Here is a 17,638-nt window from a genome sequence, read left to right as displayed (position 1 = left end):
GAACAAGCAAGCTCTGTAACTAACACCAATACACAAAGACCCTGCCAGCAGAACATGTGCAGGGTGGGAAACTGAATCAGCAAAGCTTTGTACCAGGCTTGGTGCAAACTCTGCAATCCGGTCATCTCTGTTTCTCCCTCAAAAGGAATAAAGCTTTTGTTTAGATTTTTATGGTTTTTTTTTTCTTGTGAAAACGAAACCTGTAATGTCTTTGGTATTCTGAACAGTAGAGGGCAGCGGAAATATACATAGAAACTGGTTTTATTATAAAACTAAAGAATTTTTGGTTCTTTTCAGAGCTTAAGCAAGTGCTCTTTGCCAAACAATATAAAGAACTGTGGTACTGGAATGCAGGGTAACAACTGCTGTTATTTTAAAATAAAGTTGTATTAGAATTCAGTATTCTGAAGTTATGGTCCCAAAACCCATGTATGACGATGGATCATTCAGCTAAAAAAAAAAAAAAAAAAAGGCACTAGGCTCTGGGAAAGCTTGCTTTTAGATGCTGTTGTCTTCCCATGCCTTCAAGCTCTTAGAAGTGTCTGGTACGGCCATGGAAGTGACAGGTAACCAGGGAGGAATACTGGTGCTGGTGTGGAGGTGACTGGTAGGCTATGGTAGAGTGACAAGAGGGCTGGCCGTAGAGGGTGACAGAAGATTCATGTATCTCTGAACGAGCTTAAACTAGGGAATGAGTTATCACTGTGAAATCATAATTGGTTAGCTCTGAACCAGGCTTAGAAGGCACACCATATTCCACGGGAAACTCAGATGTTTCCAGCTTGTTATTGCAGACAGAGATGCTTATGTGATTAATACGACGTGGTCTCCTTCTACATGGACGCTTTTTTGGAACTGTGCATTGTATCAGCTGGGCCCAAGTGGGGTGTGGTTTTTTTCTTTTTTTTTTTTTTTTTTTTTAAAATCTGTACTTTTATTTCATCTTGAGACACTTGAATGTCAGTGCAGTAGCAGTGTAGCAAGATGGAAAATGAGTAATCCTACATGACACTTATTGCATGTTTCAGTGTCACGAGTGTTCTGGCTTGAAGCTGGGTAATGAAACACCACTGCTGCCTCTTCCATTGTGCTTCTGAAGTCTGTGTTGTGATGTTACATCCTACCACCTGAGGCAGGAAATGGTAAATTAGTGATTCTTCAGCTAACCTTGAGATGGAAGGTTGTTAATATTTTCCCCTAGTAATTTTATACCCAATTTAAGCTGGATCCAAGGTGTATTTCGTTAACTGAGTGACAACAGCAGGTGAGAAAAATACTGAGGCATTTAGTCAGAATTTCCTCCTGTTGTATAAGGACGACCAAACCGAAATATTTACATTTTTAGTTTTCTGGCTGTATCATCAATGAGACTTCTAGAAACATTTTAAATTAGTCTGGAGAACTGAAATGTGGCCTATTTCCTTCCTAGTCCAGTTTGTCATTATTTCTTTCATCCTACCTCACTACTACTTGCATACCTTTTAACATCTGTTTTGTGCTATTTGTGCCTCATCACTGGGCTCTGTGTCCCAAGGTTAAATCCTCCGTACTCTGTGATATAACTGACTGGGAGCTTGATACATTTGAAAAAATTGGAATGTGATTTGAAATGGAAACAGTGAAAACTTGAAACAGATCTTATAACACAGGCAACAACAGGTGGAGGTTTTGGAGTCATTAAAGGAATAAATTTGGTCTTGGCAAGAGGTGTTTTTCAGGGCTCTTCTTTTAAGAGGAGGATCAACATGTTATGGATGGGTGGGGAGGTACTGACAAACTACAAAGGAAAGAAGGTGAGAAGTGTAGTGTCTGAGTGTTCTTTTGACTGTACCAGAATGAAAGGGTGCTGAGAATCACTAGTATATATATGTGGATTTTGCTGATAAAAATTATTTCCATGTCAAGAGAATTTATAAGCTAACTGGATTTTTTTTTGAGTGTTGCTTGAGAAGAGTGTGAGTAGAAATAAACATGAAAGTCTGGATTATTGTTGTGATTTGGTGTCTTTACAGAAAGAAAATTATGGTATGTTCCTGCCTTATTCCCAGCTGCTTCAACACTGACTGTGATTCCTAGTGCAGAAGGCCATTATCAGGTTTTTGATATGAAGGTTCCTTGTACATTGAGAGAGCTCTCAGCTGGCTAAGGACATCCTGATTGCTTTTTAAAAAAAAACAAACCCAAGTTTGTAGTAGAGCTGCTTTTCATGCAGATATAGTCTGCCCTTTGGGGTGTTCTTTGAACCTTTTCTGGCCTATGATATCTGACTTTTTGTTAAGTATTTAGTCTGTTTTCTCTCCTCCTTCCATGTGAATCGCTTCTGGATTTTATTTTTGACTATACCTTATCTCTTCATACTGTTTTTCTTTGGTTGGTTTTGGTGTTTAACTCAGTCTGATAGAGATACTGCCCTTTTGGTTGTTCTTGACTGTTGTGTACCATAAACTGAAGAGGAGCATGAAACCCACAGTGAATCCTTTCCTGCCTTTTCCACAACAGTAAAAAAGATTAAAAATTTTGTTGGCTACCTGGTTTTTCCTTTTCTGTATTATTGCAAATTTTATTTTTTGTGTAGTTTAAGGGGTTTTATTTTTTGGTTAAACTTGTATTTAAAAAACTGTATAGGACAGACTTTGCGAAAATGCAGTGTGCATATCTTAATGAATGAATGTATTCATTGGGTCATTATTCATGACCCAATTTTCTTTCATAAAAGTAGACAATCAAATGGGAAATCATTCTCATATTTTATGTCTCTGACTGTTCTATATGTTTGCATTCATTCATTTTTAGATGTTTTCCTTTGAAAATGCAGTGTGTTATAATGCTCTATTATGAGAACTGGGACTGAGAGTCCACAATTGCTCTCATTATTGAACTTTGCAAAAAAATATGTAAACTTGCATTTTGCCAACTGAAAATCCTTTTAAAGAAACTTCAAATTATTACTGGTATGGAAAGCTGTTTCTTTAACTTAGACTTAACAATGTTTACCCAAGTATTTTGTAGTTCATTGCGTACTTCCGTCCCCCAAAATCTGAATAGGACATTCAAAAGGGACCATAGTAGAACATGTGATATGTTTGCCTTTTTTTTTTTTTTTTAAAGGCAGAAAAGGCGGGGGGGGGGGAATGTACGTGATATATAAATGTATATATGTATTTGTGTATGCACATATATTTATATATATGTGTGTATACATATATGCACTTCCACCTATTTATACTTATTTAAATCATATTAGAACTCTTTTTTTGTGAAGTTGCTTGCTTCCAATTAGCAGTGTTGAAGCGTGCCCATATATATGTTCTGGAAAGACTTAAGTTTTTTAGATATTTTCATATGAAAACAATTTGAAATACAGAATGATTAAATGGGCTTTAATTTTTCTTTATTTTGGACTTTTTGTTTTGGAGGGGTGGAGGAAGTCTGTTTTGGTAGAATGAATGGATCCTCATTTGTTAAATGGATTTCTGTATGATAAAAGGGCTTAAAAAGTAAGTTGTTTTATGTTTGGTTTTGAAATTAGTCTATAACTTAGAAGGTTTAAGGGTTTTATGTGCCTATGCAAATACATTCTCCTGAACTGTTACTTATTTTGATGTGGGCCTGCGTGCAGACCCATTTCTAAGCAACTAGAATGGATGGATAATTTAGCAAAAGCCAGTGATTCTTCTGAGAAGTGTTTCCTTCCTCATCACAGGATGGGCTTTTTTATCAAGCTATTTTTGTGCATCTTTGCATTTCATCTCCCAGGTGGTAAATTATAAATCTGTGATATTGATAACTAACCCCCTGTGATGGCGAGAGGTTGTTAATTCAGCCTTCCTATAACAATGTCTTATTGCTCTAATTCCTTTAATTAAATCACTGTTTTAACATATAATTGGATATCTTACTTTCTCATCCCCTGCCAGATAGTTATGGAGAACAACTCTTTTCTGCTATGGTAAGATCAGGAACTGTTCTGTCTCTATAGCTGTGGATGTAACCATAGCCTTTTAAGCAACAGTAACACAAGCACAGATCAAGATTCAAACCAAATATACATCCAGTCATCGTGGTCTGGGGACTTAGATTTTTATTTTTTTTATTAGTACTCCAAAAGACAAAAAAGCCCTAAGTGTGATAGAAAATGTTTTCCAGTCTAAAGGTACACATTCAGATGCATGTAATGCGTTAGAAAACACAGGCACATCTCTGTTCAGAATAGATACTTGTTACGGGTATATTTTTTTCATGCAGACATCTACACCTTTTTTAGGTCTAAAAATACTGTACGGAAAAGGGGAGTTATCGAAGTGTTGCAAGCTGTCCTTTTTTCCCAGCAAGGCAAACAGCTTCATAACATTTTTCAATTTAGTTTCAAGTACATACAAATTCTGATAAAGAAATACTCTGCAGTGAGTTAGTGGGTGGCATTTTTCCATTGCTTGTAGACTGATATGGAGTAATCGCAGTATTTTGTATTTAATGTATTTCATGTAATGTTGCAGTGTGGCATTACTCATAAATAATATACAGTGGAGATGAGTGATCATGTCAAGTGTAAGGATAGCGTGCTACCTTTTACATGGGTTATTATTACTCTGAATTTAAAGTAGAGATGGGTTCTAATTGGATAGTTCAGTTTAAAATTTCAGGAATATTCCGATTAATAGCTTTAGCGTGCTTCCCAAGAATCAAGATAGGGAACAGTAATGGTCATGTCTTAAAAATTATCCCTGTTTCATAGTATTCATAATATGTTGGAGCTTCTTATGGGATATTAATGAAAATAAAACTTGATACAATCTCCAGCTTGGTTCCATTAAAACAACACTCATATGCAGTATATTAGAATGTGATTACGTATTACACATGTAAGGAACCTAACTTGTGTATATAACTCGGACATGCTCAGGTATCAGTAAGGGCCTCAACTTTTCTGTCCCTTGACATGTTTGTGGTTAAATCTTCTGCGGTTTTCAGTAAGATCTCTGCATGGGTATACTCATGGACTTTAATTAGTGCATATAATCTTAATATAGCACACTCAGCATGGGCTTTCCTTCTCCCTATTGTGCATGCTTCTTCAATCCATATAGTCTAAAAAAAAAAGCTATTAAATTGTATTAAAACTGGTGATTGCTGCAGCCATAGATAATTGCAAGAGATATTAACAGGAACTAGGAATACTTCATGTGCAAGGTAATAAAATGCAATCAAGAAATCAGTCCTTTCTCTCTAGTGCTATGCCTGGGCCAGTGCAGGTGTCATGTTGAATAAAGATTCACATGTTTTTCAGCTTGACATAGTCATATGTGGCAATATAAGCTGGTATGAAAAACCTACTAGAATACAATATGATGCAGTTAGGTTTTGTTTGATACATTTATTTGTCATTCAAGCAAAGTGTGCAATAGATATTTGAACCTCTCAAAGCACTGCTTACTTAAATTCTCTCAGGAAATTCAACTTCTTCATTAATATGCTACTTAACTCCTTTCAGTGTTTGAGCTGTAAATTCATCTTATCGTCAAAGATCCTTGGCTTTTCAGTGAAACTTATTCCGCTATGAACACATGCAATACATACCATGCTTAGTCACATAACTCTTCTTCTGGGTTCATCCTAAAGCCGTTACATTGAACTTCTAGGATCTTTTGTGAAAGGAATACACACAAAATTGAGATCAAAATGGAGTGAAGCTTGTAGTGCTTGATGTGCCATGTGATTTAAAACATAAAATGAAGAGTAGCATTTAAGGGGTGATTTTCTGGAACATGAGAGATTCAGAGGTCAGCTGTGCTGTGCTATGGCAACCGAGACAGGACTTGTGACTCCTTTGGGTAAAAGATCCTCACAAAGAGCAGGGATTAATGTAATGAGCACCTTATGCTCCCTGCACAATATCCACTGCAATCTTTGCTTCTAATCCACTTATTATGGGGAAAGAAATGTATTTGGTAGCTTAATTATTGGAAACTAATTTTTTTGCCATGGTGTTGCCCTCCTCCCCCCCCCCCCCCCCCAACAGCCCTTGAAAGTCGTAGAAAATTTTAAACATTAATCTTGCCTGCAGTGGTTGGTGATGTTTAAAAATTTCTGTATGAGATTACTTGTCTTGCATAGCCACTGAGACAAGCTTCCAGAGAACATTAGTAGTCTAATACTTACAAACTTCCAGAGAACAATAATAGTATAGTATGCATGTAGTTGGTAGATTCTTTTGTGTGTGTGTGTGTGCGTGTGTGTTACTTTTCAGTAAGTAGAAGATCTAAAATAAAGTAAGGAGTGATCTTTTTATGAGCTTAGTAAAGTATGAGGTGGAGCGAGGGATCTGCTTTGTGGAGGCTGTCCCAGACTCATTCAATATGTAATTGTTTTTCTTACAATTTACCTGTTTTTTCATCCCTTCTAGTGTGTAGTTTCAACACCTACTGTTTAATTTCAAAACAGCATGAAATAAAAATTTCTGGGTTCTATGGTAGGTATTCCTTATCTTTGTTCACCAAAGAAAAAACAGTTCTCAGAAGCCGTATGCTTGACCTAGCAGATGCAGTGGTTGTTTCACTGGCTTGATGGAATAAAACCTCCAAGCTCTGGAAGAGCTAGAAGCATGGGTATGGTCGAGGGAGCGCATTTTTTATGTAGAATTTTTCAAAAATAAATAAGAAGTACCTGCACAATGTGCAGCTTCTGCCTTATAGCTGAGCTTTCATCATCTTGTAAGATAGGAGCTCTGTATGGCACCTGTGTGAGGTTTTTTGTTCTTTAAATTGCTTATCTTGGACTTCTGTAGACTGGAAGCTGAATCCCAGCTGCTGTTATGTGTGAACGCTTATCTTTAGTTGGCAGTGGAAGACAACACAGCTGGATAAATAAGGATCATGTATTCTGTGACTTCTCTTGTTCCCTAAATCTTCCCAGTGTGGTAGAAAATGCAGAGCTCTGTTAAATGACATTTCATACTTATTTGAAGGGCATGAAGATTAATCTTGTGGTGAACCTGTGAAATGACGAGTGGGGGGCTTGCCATTCTCCAAAACAAAACCTGGATATAGAGCAGAATGCAAACACTGATGTGTACAGTGAAATCCAAAAATATGTTAATTTAATTCCTGCAGTACATTTCACCTATTATCCTCACTATGTAATATTGACTCTCTGGGAATAGTACTTGATTGCTGAATGTATGTTTTGAAAAATCTAAGTATAGGCTTTTGACACAAAATACGAGTTTCTCCTCCTGACAGTCTCATTAGTTACAAAAGTTCATATCAAGTGCCAAAGTTCAATTTATAATATGCAATGTTTACTTGTGCTTTTAGTTAGAAATAAGTTTCTTAATTGAAGTGAACATAATGCTGTATGAGTAGAAAAAGGAACAGATTTTAATTTACTAATGTGCTAATATGTAACTTTTCAACTTGTGAAAGTGAGAGTTTATATTCACATGCATGGTGATTATAATGATGAGAGAAAATAATTAACTATACACATACATGTATGTGTATTGCTTCTTTATATATACCTGTTTCGGGATCAAGCTCTTGTGGTAGCTGCTCTTCATCAAAACTGAGCTTTTCTTTTAATTTTGTTTTATAGAAAAAACGAAAACAGAGTACTCAAGATGAAGATACAATCAGTATCTGCAGCCTGGATACAAGTGTGAGTAATTTCATTTTCCTTTTTGCCTTCCCTTCACACCCCCTTGAACTGAAATGTGGCTGTTGTGGGTACTCTGAAACAAACCCCTTCGTCTGTCCAGCTGCATTGTTTTCATACATTGCATGAATAACTTGTTCTGCTTATTACTAAAATATTACACTTCATGTATTACTGCATTCATTTTTCTGTAGTAAAATATTGAAAGAGAAAAATAAAAAGCCAGGATAACAGTTTCTTGTAAAACAGTGAATCTTTTATAAGGAAATAATTATCAGGATAAAAGGGTATTGTGAATGCCAGACTTAGAAACAGACCTTTCTCCCATTGCATGGCTGTATTAGAAATTTTATTTCAGTTATGTCAGTGGTGGTTAATGCTGATGTTGTGAAACTGTATGATGTGATATTAATACAATTGGGACCTACGTGTGTCGCTGCTGAAGTGATGCATGTATCACGTATCATGCACTTCAGATGTGAAGACTACATCAGAAAACATGTTTTATAAAAACTACGCAATTTATAATGTGTATTTTTTGGTACAAGTAGGCTGTTCCTGACTGAATTTTTTAATTGTCTCTGGAAGTAAAGGTGAAATATTGGCTTGTTTTATTATTTTTTAAAAATTACTACAGTGGTTGATGTCTGCTTCCTTTAAAAATAAGCTATAAGGAAGAAACTGTTGATTTTGGTGGATGTTGATTCAAAGTATTAATGAGTGTAATTATGCAGTAAAGTGCAATATTAGTTTTCCATGTAAAGTTGTGGCATGAGGGTACACTTGCATTTATCATTTCAAATCCATGGAATTACAATAGATGTAGGAATATTTACGGTTCCTTCTGTTCAGTGTTAGTATCATTTTCAGTGTTTTGTTTACAGTCAGCTGTTGAACCCGTTTTCCCTTTCAGTAGACCTCTTATGTAGTACAGACAGAAAAAGTTAAAAAACAGAGACTAAAAGCTGCTTGTTTTAACAGGTGGGTTTTTTTTTTTTATTTATTAACATGTGCCAAACCTAGTGCTGTGGTTTCTTTAATGATCAGATCTTAATTTTGCTTTTGAAGTATTACCTGTTCTTTGAAGAAGCAATTACATTAAGGGTTTACCTGCCTGGATGGCTGCAGACAAATGCGAGCTCTTGTAGGCACTTTGAGTGGGCTGGGTAGAATCCAGAACTATTTTGGAGATCATAAACCCACAGTAGCCTGACCTTCTCTGTTATCTAATACTTTAATGTTAGTTAATCACATTAGACTTTACAGTGAGCCCAACTTCAAAGGAACTGTTATTCCTTTAAAGGAGTTTTAAAGGAATTGTTATTCTTCAGGGATCTGAAAATTCAAAATTGTTGACTATTTATTCTGGACTAATGGATAACATTTTAGATTACTTACTCTGACCTAGGATGGAAAATGTTGGTTTTAACTGTTTTCATGTTTCCATAAAGAGTATGTATTTTATTCTTGTATAATTAAGACAATTATGTAAAATTCTCTTGTGCAGAAGCTGTTACGCTGCTGTAGAAATACTTGAATGTGTGTTGAGTCTGTTTTGGCTAACAGCTAAAGGTTTAAATACTGCTTAAAAGGTACGGTTCCTGTTAACAGGTGAATTCTTAGAGGGAGGTGATCTGAGGACTTCAGAATTATGCAGGTCGAGAGGGTGGAGAATATCCCACGAGGGTGTAATGGGCAGTGGTGTGCGGTGTATCTTGAAGAATGGTCAGTTTATTTAAATGGACAATTTATATAAATACTAGTTGATTTATCTTTTTTGCTTGAGGTAGCCTCAAGTCTGTCACCACTTTTTTCTGTTACCAGAAAGTACTGCTTATCTTACGCTGTACAGCCAGCCAGAATATACTGTGTCTTGTGTCACTGGAACTTACTTTGCCCTGAATTATTCTACATTATATTACTACAGTTTCCTATTCAGCATGTGATACTGATTGGTGTTAAGTCTAGTTTGCCTCTGGCTGTGACAGAAGACTTAAACTGTTAGGGTAACTTCCTTTGAGAGGGAAGGTGCCTTTGGTTTGGAAAATTAGCCTGGTATGTGACCTCAGAACACCATCACCCCACCCCTGTTTTTTAAGAGGTAATGGTTCAAGTGTGCCCATCAGAACTTGGTGCTGTTGACATTAGAACAAGTTGGGCAGGAAGAATTATGCATTTTCTAATGACTCGTGTTCCTGCCAGTTAGATTACGATCCTCCTGGTAAAGGAGGACTATCGCCTTTGTGAGCCTTCTGGATGTGGTAAATAAACTTTGGTTTTCCTTTCACATCATATTTTGCTGATGGATAATTATAAAGATGGTGCTGAGTATGCATCTAGATTGAAAACCTGCTCCTTAAGTTCCAAGTGTCTCATGTCATTAGAAAATATTAGAGCCTTTTAACTGTACTGTGGAATGTTGTAGCATGAAATGGAATCCAGCAGTTCATGGGTAAATACCTGTAGAAGCATTTTGTTCTGTGCAAGCGCTTAAAAAGCAACAGAAAAGAGAGACATGCTAGAAGATGTTATTTATATTGGGGAGATGTGTCTTTTGGGGTTTGCTCTTAGAGAGCCATAATTGACATTCCAACAATTAGATTTTATTACAGTACAGAGTTGGTTGTCTTTTGTTCTCATGTTTGTGAAGGCCAATTTCAAAAAGAATTGATTCATACCTCATAGAAACCAAGTGTAGGGGTGTTATGCAAAATAGCCTTCTTACTGTGTTGCTCCACACTATTCATGTGCAAAGTAACTTATGCCCAAAAAATGGGGTGTGAGTGGGGCACGATGTGGTGTGGTGCAGGGCAGGGTAAGAGAAGTAATCTCAAAAGTTTGGAACAGTTCCATATAAGAAACAGTCAAATACATTGAAACTTACATAAACTGAAATTAAATATACTGGGGGGGAAAAAATGGTGGATGGCTATTCTATAAAAATACAATCAATGTAAGGTTATTCATTCTCTTGTGATTAAGGGCACAAAATTAAACTCTTTGTAAATTTGTACCAAACCAGAAGGGATACTGCTTCAGCTAGCAGGCACTGGCAGAATTCTGGCACAGATGTTCTGGATATCAGAGGTTTGCAGGAGTTCAAAGAGCAGACTGGACAAATTAATGGAAGAAGAATCCATCAAGAGCTATTAGACTGACTGAAACCATCCATCTGAAGAAATCCTTGAACTTGCATATTTCTGGAGTCTGGGAGAGTAAACTATGCGTGTATCACTAGGTGTTTACTCTGCTTTCACGCACTTGCCTGGGCAGCTGTTTTTTACCATTGTTGAAGACATAGTGTTGGCCTCAAAGATCCATCATTAACCTGAGTCATGGCTGTTCTGAGACGAGTTAAATTAGCCCAATACACTACTTTATTTTTATTTATTTTGTTTTCTTCCAAGCAGTAACAGTTTGAAATGACATAGTGAGGGCTCTACACTTAGTGTAGCCTTTGGATGGTAGCATGATGTAAATAAGTATTTGTTGAGGTTCCTTTGTGTAGCAACTCTTACATCTTTGAAAAGTTGTGCCAAATTGCTTGTATGTATATCCTCAATGAAAGCATTTATTTTCCAGGGCAGTGGCTAGGAATATCAAAATCTAAATGCATGTGTTCCCTATTATAAATTTAGATTCTAACTGGGATAATTATATATTGTTAAGTTTTTACAGATAATAAATCTATCAGAGTCTGTAATAAAATAAATAGCATATGTATTTAACAGATAAGCAGATTAGACTTTCCTGTGCAGCATACTTCCTGGTTTACATAATTAGCTGAATGGCTTCTGTTCAATTCTTCCAGCTCATTTTGCTGCTGATGTAAGGAAGCACTGTTGATCGCATGCTGCAGTCATTGCTGCATTGGCCTCACGGGCATCACCTCAGGGGTATGCCTCTTTCTTGTGCTTGCCAATGGAAAGATCTGGCTATTCTCACTCTGTCTAAAGATTCCAATTTGTTTAAATGCACCTGTTTACCACCTTTGTCCAGGAGAGGGTAGGGGATGGCACAGAAAGTGGGTATTAACTACTTAAAGACTAAATTGCTTCATACTTCGGAAAGCAACATACCTATGGGTCCCCTGCCATTTTACATCATCACCTGTCTACAATACTTTTATAAAAAATTGATTTTAATTTTTAAAAATGACTGACCATTGCCAGACATACCTGTCTTTTCCAGGGGGATCAGTCATAAAGGCAGAATTTCCTTTTGCAGGAGGTGCTGGTTGGAGCTTTGCTGACTCAGGACAAGGTGGTAACCTAAGCATGTTAAATGGTCTTTGTATTTGTTTAGTGATCTGGACTGGTATTGATGCTTCAGGAGTTGATAAACTGGCTTATTAAACTGAACTGGTTGGTCCTGGCGTGTTTTATTGCCAGCTTAAAGAAGTGGATTTGTAGATCCCCTCAATGTCAAATAGTTCATGATAACTTGTGACAGATGTGGACAGCAGACTGTGAGGGCTGAGTGCATGAACATGCAAGGCCACTGCAGTCTGAAGTCTATTTTAAAAGGAAAATGTACGTATTATCTGCTGTGCTTTTGTTTGTCTTGGCCTCCACCAGAAGGCTTAACTCGTATTCAGTCTACACAGTTAACTCAGTCTGTGTGTTTCATGCTTCTGCTCTTAAAATGGTGATAATGTTCTAGATTGGCATAGGCATATTGATTTTCAGACATTATATAATCAACATAGCTTACATAAACTTCAGATTTTTATAGATGTCCCTTTAAAGCTGAGACAGCTTTCACAATCATAGAGGGCTAAGTACATTTTTGTGTTTAAAACACCCTCCTAGAGCTCTACAATTCTTTCTATTCTTCCTTGTGCAGACATTGTCTTTCATTACTTAATTTCTGAGCTGATTGGAGATTCTTTCTGCCTGTGCTTTTACCCCTTGTTGCTGCTGCCACTTTTGTTCTTTTCTGATACCCAGACTTTGAAGTGTGGGTCTTCACTCTATGCAACCTCCTTCTGAGCCTGGTGGAGCGGTGTGTAAGGTTTTGTGCTCCTCAGTTGGGATCAGGTAACTATGTTCTGTACCTTTCTTGGAAACAAGATACTTGTTTATTAAGTTTCTGTAGGCCAAATACCCTTTGGGAATTTTGAGCTATTAAATATAGTTAGTGTAGTCACACTGAGCAAAATGGTGATGGATGCTTTTATCTGGAGATTTTTATGTAGAGCACTCATCAAGGTAGTTAAAAGCAATGTATTTTTAATGGCTATTGCAAAAGGGGTAACTGCAAAGTAGTTGAAATCTCGTAATGGTGATAGATGATACTATGTCTCTACTGAGTCTCGACTCAATCAAAAGTAACCCAGGAGGTATCCAGAGAAAAAAATGGGAAAACGTAATACAAAACTTGCACTTTTCAGAATAAAATTATACTTACTTAAGCAAAATCCTGTTCAGAAGAAGAAACAGGCTGATGGTGTGCAGTGCTTCTCTGTAATCAGTTGAATGCAAAAATGTATTTCAAAGTCATGGAAGTTGCTTTTGTTTTCTTGTTATATTGAGGAGGAACATAGAAGAGATACATGATGAACTAGGCAAGCGAAACACTTTCATAAAGAAGGTAAAATTCCATACTGAAAGCCTCAGAAGAGTTATTTATTTTGGTTATATAGAATAGTTACTGTTACCTAAAATAAAACTTCGAAATGGTCATTTATTAGTGCATTCTGAACTGGAGAAGCCTTACTGCTGACCTGTCTACTTGCAGGTTAATCAGATGCACCCCAATATAAAATACAAACAAAAAGTTACCCTGACTTAAGCTACATTTGCACATGCTAGATCAGAGTTAATTAATTTTGATTGCTTTTAGTCCTGAGTGCTCATTTGTTATGTATTTGAGAGTCAATGTAACAGAAACATTCTTTGGCCTAATTAAACTTAATTATAAACTCAATAATATTTGATTGCTAAGGTATGGTGAGCTAGCTTTGGAAAGCTTAGATAGGATTACTCCTGCATCAGCTTATCAGAGTTGAGATAATTAAAATATATATTGTATCTGGGTCCTTTTATTTCTATAAACTCTGGTCTGTTGCATGTTCTTAGTATAAAAGGCCTTCAGCTTTGCCAGTAAGAGGTATACAATATGTTTGAATTATGCATGACTTTTTAATATTGCTGTATTGCATAGGCGGTCAGTGCTCCATCTGGATTCAGACTTCATTATAAAGTGACTGTTCTTAATCCATTATTAATCCATCATATGGTTGTTATAGACTAGACACTGTCTGATGCTGGTATTATTTGGAGTAGTGTGATATCATTTATCTTAAGGCTATGTTTTGTTATTCTTTTGGTATTTCTCATTAAACGAGGCCTACAAGTGCTCTATTGGAAAAATGAATGAACTGCTGGTTCTGCTGCTTTCTTGGTTTTTTTCTGCATTCTGGAATGATCTCAGACTTCCCTTGTAGTGTTGCAATATAGTTACTCTTTATTTACGTCAACAGTTTCTCAGAATACGGCTAATTGTTCCAGTAAGTCTCACAGATTATTGTGGTGAAGCTAGCAAATGTGTGACAAAGCTAGACATCTTCAGTACAAATCTGTCTATACAGATATGCCAAATCCTTTGGAAACATGGGCTAAACTGCCTTAAAACATACTTGTGCAACCGGGAACTGAGTGAGAAAACGGTCTCTTGTATGAATTCACCCAATTTCTAGAACTTAAAGCTAATAGATAGATATCTTAAATGAAATATAGTCGTCGAAACTAGCATCTATTTATCTGCTCCTGTTTAAATTCATGTACAAGACACAGTTTGTATACAACATCCTTTCCTGCAGTACAGGGAATCCACTTGACCTCAGGGAATTTGTTCCCTTGTAATTTTTTTCTTCTTTTCAGACATTGGACATGGAAGAAAAAATACTTTGAATTAATACATATAGCAAATTCAGTACAAGTCTGCCCATATGCAAGACTATTAAGTGATCCTGTATGTGTTAAGGGTTCCAAAAGTGGTTTTTTATCTTGATGTGTAATGTTCAGATTGTCTTAGTAGTTCTAAAGTGCTATTTCATACAAAACAAGGTCATTTTACAGACAAAAGAGTATCTGAATAAGGAATAGCTGTTCTTTAAGTGGAGTCTATAATTGAAAAATTGGGATCAGAGCAGGAAAATACAGTTTAGGAAGTTAGGCTATGGTCATCTTGTCTTTGGCAAACTAATAAAGCCTTAGGAAAACAAATATTATCGCCAGTGGGTCTCTAATTTTCTATTTTATAGAAAAGAAGTAGTATATATGAATAAGCAGCGTTTATAATAGTAATTTATATATTAATATATAAATATATTTAAAATATATTTTAAATATATTTTAAATATATTTATGCCAACATGTTAAAAAATTATCAACTAGATGAAAAAGAAAAATGTCAGTCCTTCTGAATACCATGTTAAAGGAATTGTATATTCTTTTTTATGAAATGTGACCAGAATGAGCATTGTGTTCTGGCAGAATTACTGAAGCTGTTGCTGTATCAGCAGTAAGCTTAACGTAGGCAAAGTATTTACAGGCAAAATGGTGGGGGAGCAGAGCCTTTCAGACAGTATTTAAATGGAGTTTCTGTAGAAGACATAAATAAAATGTGCAAATTATATTTTTTTCAGGGAAACAGAAACTGCTTATGTCTGCATTAACACACATAGATCTATCAGTGTCTGTACTTGGTCTTTGGTGCTTTGGTGGTAGGATTCATCTTGGCTACCTTTTGGCAGCTGTAGCTGTGAGTTAGTTGTCTAAGATTTCCTTGATACTTTAGAGATTTGGATCTTGTTTTGATGAGAATGTATAAGAGAAATCAGCTGAATCTTGCCTTGATGTTGTCTGTCTGAAATCTGTTTTGCTGCAAAGGGAAGATACTCCAGTAGAGACTGGAAGGAAAATACAGGTACAGGCTCTAGGGAGGTTGTTGGGACATGTGTGTCTTGTGCAAGAATGCATAAACTGGTGTGCTTCTGAGCTCATAGCACAGCTGCAGGGCTTCTTGTATCCTTCCCTAGCATTCCCTTTTCTAGTTCTTTTTCTCTCTCCTTCAGGTTATTGGCATGGATGCCCTTCGGAATAGAATAGACTAGACCATTTCAGTTGGAAAGGACCTACAACCATCTAGTCTAACTGCCTGACCAGCTCAGGGCTGACCAAGTTGAAGCATGTTATTAAGGGCATTGACCAAAAGCCTCTTGAACACTGACAGGCCTGGGGCATTGACCACCTCTCCAGGAAACTTGATGCAGTGTTTGATCACCCTCTTGGTAAAGAAATGCTTCCTAATGTCCAGCCTAAACCTTCCCTGGGACGCCTTTGAACCATTCCCGCGTGTCCCATCACTGGATACCAGGGAGAAGTACTCAGCACCTCTCCCCGCACTTGCCCTCCTCAGGAATCTGTAGAGAGCAACACGTAGAGGTTGCCCCTCAGCCTCCTTTTCTCCAAACTAGACAAACCGAAGTCCTTAGCTGTTCCTCACAGGACTCAAGGTGAGGCTGCACCAACACTGAACACAGCGGGATAATCTCCTCTTTTGACTGGCAGGTGATGCTGTGTTCGATGCACCCCAGGATGCGGTTTGCCCTCTTGGCTGCCAGGGCACCCTGCTGACTGGTACTGAGCCTTCTGCTGACCAGCACCTCAGATCCCTTTCTGCAGGGCTGCTCCCCACCCGCTCCTCTCCCAGCACTGCTCTATCTGTGTGTACACAGCTAATAATGGTGGAATCGATCTAGCTGAACGTTTGTCTGGTCCTGCTTCACAAGAGATCAATAAGTAATAGGCAGAGTTAGCGAAACCACGTGCAAAATAAGGGAAGACCTTAAGGGATTCCTTTGTCAAAGTACGCAAGCTTAGAGTTTGGCTGCCTGTTCAGTGTTTGAATGGTATTACTGAAATAACCACTGGAAGTCAGAGGACCTAGTTTAGATGCTTGAAGGTAGATAAAGCCTGTTCAGGTGTGCCTTACTGAATTGCGGTGTGATCTGTAGAATTTAAATTCCATGTGTCTTGTAAAATCTTTGCAAGATTTCAAGATGTGTTATTACAAGATGATCTCTGAAGAGATACAGCTAAAGAAAAGGAAGCGTGTCTACTTGCTATTTATGATCTTGACTAAAAAAGGCAGTTAAGACTGAAGTTATTGTACTGTTAAGACATGTAACAGTAGAGGAAAAAGCAGTAACACAAATTCTGGGATGATGGATATGTGTATAAAGATACAATAAACAGCAAAAATTAATTAGAAATGCCTCTCTGCGTGTGTGATGGGAGTAAACTCAATTTATTTTTTGTGCCTTTTCCTTTGTTTCGTGATTCTTTCTTTGTGCAGTTCTTGGCATTCTGCAGTCCTTGAGGATGAAATAAAGTAAGATGTTGTGGGGAACTCATTGGTTCCTAAAAGTGATTTTTCTTCTTTTTTATTATTTTTTTTTCTGTTGAGGCATGCCCAGTGTCATTTTTCCTAAACTGAAATAAGGATAACGGTTGAGCAAGACAGATGTTGTGAAACCCCTTACAGGAATACATGGATGCTTTTCAGATATTACAAAGCTATTGCTTATACTTTTGCTATGTATTTTAATTGTTGATCAAATCTTAAATTGTGGTAAAGCCTTGGGAGCTGTGGAGAACTTGTGGTACAAAACTGGAAATCGATGATACCAATTCTTACATTTAGTGTTTTTTGGTGAGATCAACCATGGTCATGCAATTTTTTTTCTTCCCTTGACTGTAATGACAAAAGAGAAGAACATGAGCTAAGGTTTTGCCTGCAAATCAGGACTGTTTCATCCAAAAAATCCATTCAGTCTGTATGCTAAAGCAAGCTCCAAACTGAAAAATGAGAAAAAAAGAGAACTTTATCTTCAAGAGATCCAAAGAAATTGTTATTTTTATGACATCTGAATATTTATATCTCTGATTCAGTTGAAAGTAGTATATGTAAGTCTCTGATA

The 17,638-nt window shown here is 36.9% G+C and overlaps 1 protein-coding gene across 2 annotated transcripts in view; it reads left to right on the top strand.

Moving 5' to 3' along the window:
• The window catches only part of ARHGEF3 (Rho guanine nucleotide exchange factor 3), a 137,882-nt gene that overhangs the window by 59,006 nt on the left and 61,238 nt on the right, over positions 1-17,638 (top strand). For both annotated transcript variants that reach the window (XM_037386216.1, XM_037386218.1), the window contains one exon: positions 7,591-7,653. In XM_037386216.1, coding sequence (XP_037242113.1) covers positions 7,591-7,653 — 63 coding nt within the window. The remainder of the gene's footprint in view (positions 1-7,590; positions 7,654-17,638) is intronic.

The sequence above is a fragment of the Falco rusticolus genome, chromosome 4, assembly GCF_015220075.1.
Source record: "Falco rusticolus isolate bFalRus1 chromosome 4, bFalRus1.pri, whole genome shotgun sequence".
NCBI lineage: Eukaryota > Metazoa > Chordata > Aves > Falconiformes > Falconidae > Falco > Falco rusticolus.
The sequence above is the reverse complement of the archived record's forward strand: the minus strand, read 5'-3'. Positions and strand labels throughout refer to the sequence as shown.